The 4,198-nt window shown below is 47.2% G+C and overlaps 1 protein-coding gene across 1 annotated transcript; it reads right to left on the minus strand.

The window, feature by feature from the left end:
- Positions 1 to 1,132: 1,132 nt before the first annotated feature.
- LOC138888332 (uncharacterized) lies at positions 1,133 to 2,116 on the minus strand. Its single transcript, XM_070170184.1, has 2 exons — positions 1,979 to 2,116; positions 1,133 to 1,720 (listed from the first exon to the last, which is right to left on the minus strand). The coding sequence occupies exons 1-2, from the start codon at positions 2,114 to 2,116 to the stop codon at positions 1,133 to 1,135; spliced, it is 726 nt and encodes a 241-aa protein (XP_070026285.1).
- Positions 2,117 to 4,198: the final 2,082 nt, after the last annotated feature.

Raw genomic sequence — 4,198 nt, forward strand, 5'->3', positions numbered from 1 at the left:
GGGATCCTACTTCGACGACAATTTGAAGCAACATCCCAAGGGCCAAGGCCATCGACGAAAATATGAGTTTGACCTCGTTCGAACTAAGGCGGGATACTACTTCGATGATAGTTCGAAGCAACATCCCAATAGCCAAGGCCATCGACGAAAATATGAGTTCGACCTCGTTCGAATCACGACGGGATCCTACTTAGATAACAATTCGAAGCAATACCCCATTGGCTAAGGCCATCGACGAAAATATGAGTTCAACCTTGTTCGAACCACGACGAGATCCTACTTCGACAAAAATTTGAAGCAACATCCCAATGGCCAAGGCCATCGACGAAAATATGAGTTCGACCTTGTTCGAACTACGGCGGTATCCTATTTCAATGACAATTCGAAGCAACATCCCAATGGCCAAGGCCATCAACGAAAATATGAGTTCGACCTCGTTGGAACCATGACGAGATCCTACTCCGACTTCAGTTCGAAGCAACATCCCAATGACCAAATCCATCAACGAAAATATGAGTTCAACCTCATTCGAACCACGACAAGATCCTGCTTTGACGACAGTTCGAAGCAACATCCTTATGGCCAAGGCCATCGACAAAAATATAAGTTCAACCTTGTTCGAACCATGACGGGATCCTACTTCGACGACAGTTCGAAGAAACATCTCAATGGCCAAGGCCATCGACGAAAATATGAGTTTGACCTCGTTCGAACCATGACGGGATTCTACTTTGACGACAGTTCGAAGCAGCATCCCAATGGCCAAGGCTATCGATGAAAAAAGGAATTGACTTCGCCCATAATCTAAATCAATTTAATAGCTCTACGTGTATCCTAGATACCATAAAATATTGCAAAGAATAACAAATCGACAAAATAAATTTTACATTGCATCAAAATGCTATTTACACTTGTCTTTACAAACAGGCTCAAGCATGCCCCCTACAAAAACTCCAAAATAAGAGCAAGCACAAACAAGAAACTACACATCATCCTCGGTGGGGTAAGCATCTTCGTACCACGAGTTCAAAGCAAGATGGTTCGCATCATCAGAATTGATGTCATCCCTGTCAGGTGTAAGAGGGTCGTACCCGCATGCCTCACAAGCTGCATGAGCTTCGGTGTGCACGGCCTAAAGTTTCGCTTCAGTTTCCCTCACCTCGATGTGAAAAGCCTTGTACACGTTAAGCCGAGCCTCAGTATGGACCCATAACTCATATAAACGACGAGGCACAACCAGATCGGCTGAGGCATGAGACGTATAAGGATGAGAGTATTGACTTACATCCTCCGTCCTCAGCGAGGCCACTTGTCCATTCAACGTAGACAGCTCCGCCTCCAGTTTTTTGATGCGCCCTTCAAGCCCCGCGACCTTACGATTAGAGGCCTCCTTCTTTTCAGTCAGCTCCGACCTACAAACACGGAGGGCATTCTCCAAAGATGTAGTTCCAGAAATAGCTGCCGCCAACTTATCAGAACCGACGCTCAGCTCGCCCTTAAGCCCCTCTACCTCTACTGCCTTCGCACTCAATTCAGTGGTCAAACTGACCACCTTTTCTTGCAAGTTGGCATTCTCTGCCATCACCCCATTGCTCAACTCAAGCTTGTCCTCTTTCACCTTAGAGGAAGCCTCGAGTTTATTGTTACGGGCGACAACCTTGATGAGCTCCTCATCCTGCTTCCTCAGCTCTTCGACCTTACGCTCCAGTTGGTCCTCCCTCTATTTGAGCCCCTCGCAAAACAACTGAAACTCAGGGTCCTGATTATAAATGTCGGCCATCGCGCGATGCTTAGCATGATATTGTTGATACTTGGACGACATCTTCTCATAAATGGCTATCCTTTTCCTCTCCCGACGCTCTCGCTCGGTCTTCATGATGAGGGTCTGGCACAAAGAAAAAGGAGAAGTTAGAAACAAAATACAGGTCGACGATCGCCACACAAACCTAATGACGAAAAAGGAAGAAAATGCACCTACCCGCAAGGCCATACCAGTGACGTTCTGAGACAACTTCATGCCGCTCATTGCCCTAAGCACCTCGGTTTTAGGGGCAATACATAGAGGAGATAAAACAGACGCCACTTGCTCACAGTTCAACAGAATGTAGTCCCCCATGACGTCTATATGATGATCAGACCTTTCTACTCTAACCTCCACGTGAGTATGGCGACCTACGAACTCGTTGGCATCCTCTAGGTTGACATCTGAACCTGAGCCGTCACCCTTGACATGATGACCTCCAACGTTGGACGATGCGCCGCCCTCAGCAGAGCGTACGAAGCTGGCTCCTGGGTAAACTCCTTTCGCTTAGGGAGATCTCCCTGATAAATGGCGTCAGCCATAAATACTGGTACGAGTACCGTCTATGACGCCCTACTTCTATCAGCATCCAAAGTCACGCCCTTCCCGAGCTCTATTCTCCTTCTCTTGCTTGATAATGGCTCATCCCCGTTAGAGGATTCGCCCAAGGGGTGTGGATCCGGCATTGAAGAAGCCTCCTCCCTCATGACCACGACTCGAGAGGGACCTTCTAATTGAATAGGTTGAGAACAACCCTCTCGAATAGACTCACTCAAAATAAACTATGTGTCCGCGACAACAAAGGCCTGTCGAAATGTAGGGACTGGCGCCCTCCGCCTGGAAGCTCGTCGACCTGTTATCACAAGGGCCGTATCAATAAACAACGTTATATAGCCAACGAAGTTGTAGGGAAAACATTTACCAGATGGAACTTTAGGGCATTTACGTTTTACGAAGGCAGGCCAATCTCGGGTTTTCGCTGCATGGGGAAACAGATGGGCGACCCAATCCCTGATACCCGCAATAGGGTGAGGTGGATGTCCCATATCTGCAAATAAGAAGCAAATAAACTTTATAATGAATACAAACGAAGGAAGAGTAAAACAAGTGGTGATACTTATGAATCTCATTCCATCGCTCTGGGAACCTGGCGGGGTAAGAAACGATATGTTCGGTTTTAACAAAGAAGTACTTGTGCCAAAACATGCAACTGGCCCGGTCGTCCGTCCTAACCACCATCCCGTTTATGCCACTGAGCCTTAGATACACCATGGTACCCCTGTGGAAGCCAAGCGTGAACATGTGCAAAAGGTGGTGGATAGAAACGTCACACTTCGCCAACTCGGCATACTTGGTCAATAGCAGAAGTATCTTGAGCGTATATGGCAAAAGTTGTGCTGGGCAAACTTGGTAGATCCTACAAAACTCTTTCGCTAAGGGTAAGAGAGGAAAAGTATAGCCAATCATGAAAGGGTACTCGTAAAAAGCACAGTACCCATGTCTGTGAACCTTTACAAAATCTCTCCCCGCCGCAATCATATCGACATGAGCGGGAATGCCATACTTTACATGAAGAGTGTCAATATGAACTTGCTCTGTCTCAGAGAGTACGGGGTCCGGAGTAGGAGGGGGATCTTTGAGGAAGTCACTTCGAGACATGGGGTGTCTCGGCAGTAACTCCTCCACCTTAGGAAGGTTGTCACCCTCTTCTACTACTGTATCTTCACCGCCCAAAGGGGACACCATGGACAATGGAGCGGCTTCAGGAACCCCTTCGCAAGATCGGTATTGCTTTGACATGATTTCGTTAAAAGAGAAAGGAGATGTTGATACCGTAGAAACAAAGGAGGAAGACGAAGTTGTGAACGAAGAATATGAGAAGAAGCGGAATATTGTCAGTGCTAGCTCGGAGAGATAAGGAGGGGAATTCAGAAGTGGAATGGCCAAGAACTTTTGAAAAAACAACCCTATCCCTATTTATAGGATTGGGTGGCACCAGAATCGAAGCGGAAGGTCACATAGTGGCACCAGAATCGAAGCAACAATCCATCAACTCCTGCCTCAAAAAATGCGCGTAATGATAACTTACCTGAAGATGCCATCATTTCCCGGTAAAATGTATAACCCGGTGTCTTGCCAGGCATGCAGACCGCCCACCATTGGCCAATGTCATAACGTTTCGAAGGATCACATTTCTTCGTAGGAACGCATCCTCGACAAGCGGAGGGACTAACTGTGTGGGTCCAAATTTGAACGACTACGACCGTCGATGAGTACGAAGCAACCTCGACCAGAATCGAACGACCAAGTTACAACCTCGACCAGAATCGAAGCAACAATCCATCAACTCCTGCCTCGAAAAACGCGCGTATTGATAACTTACCTGAAGATGCCATC

This window comes from Nicotiana sylvestris, chromosome 3 (assembly GCF_000393655.2).
Source record: "Nicotiana sylvestris chromosome 3, ASM39365v2, whole genome shotgun sequence".
Classification (NCBI taxonomy): Eukaryota; Viridiplantae; Streptophyta; class Magnoliopsida; order Solanales; family Solanaceae; genus Nicotiana; species Nicotiana sylvestris.

Excerpts from the sequence above, each read along its gene's own strand:
- LOC138888332 (XM_070170184.1), bottom strand. The coding sequence starts at position 2,116 with ATGGGGGACTACATTCTGTTGAACTGTGAGCAAGTGGCGTCTGTTTTA. Across the intron at positions 1,721-1,978 it reads TCACTGGTATGGCCTTGCGG|AGGGAGGACCAACTGGAGCG; the intron begins GTAGGTGCATTT and ends GGGCTCAAATAG.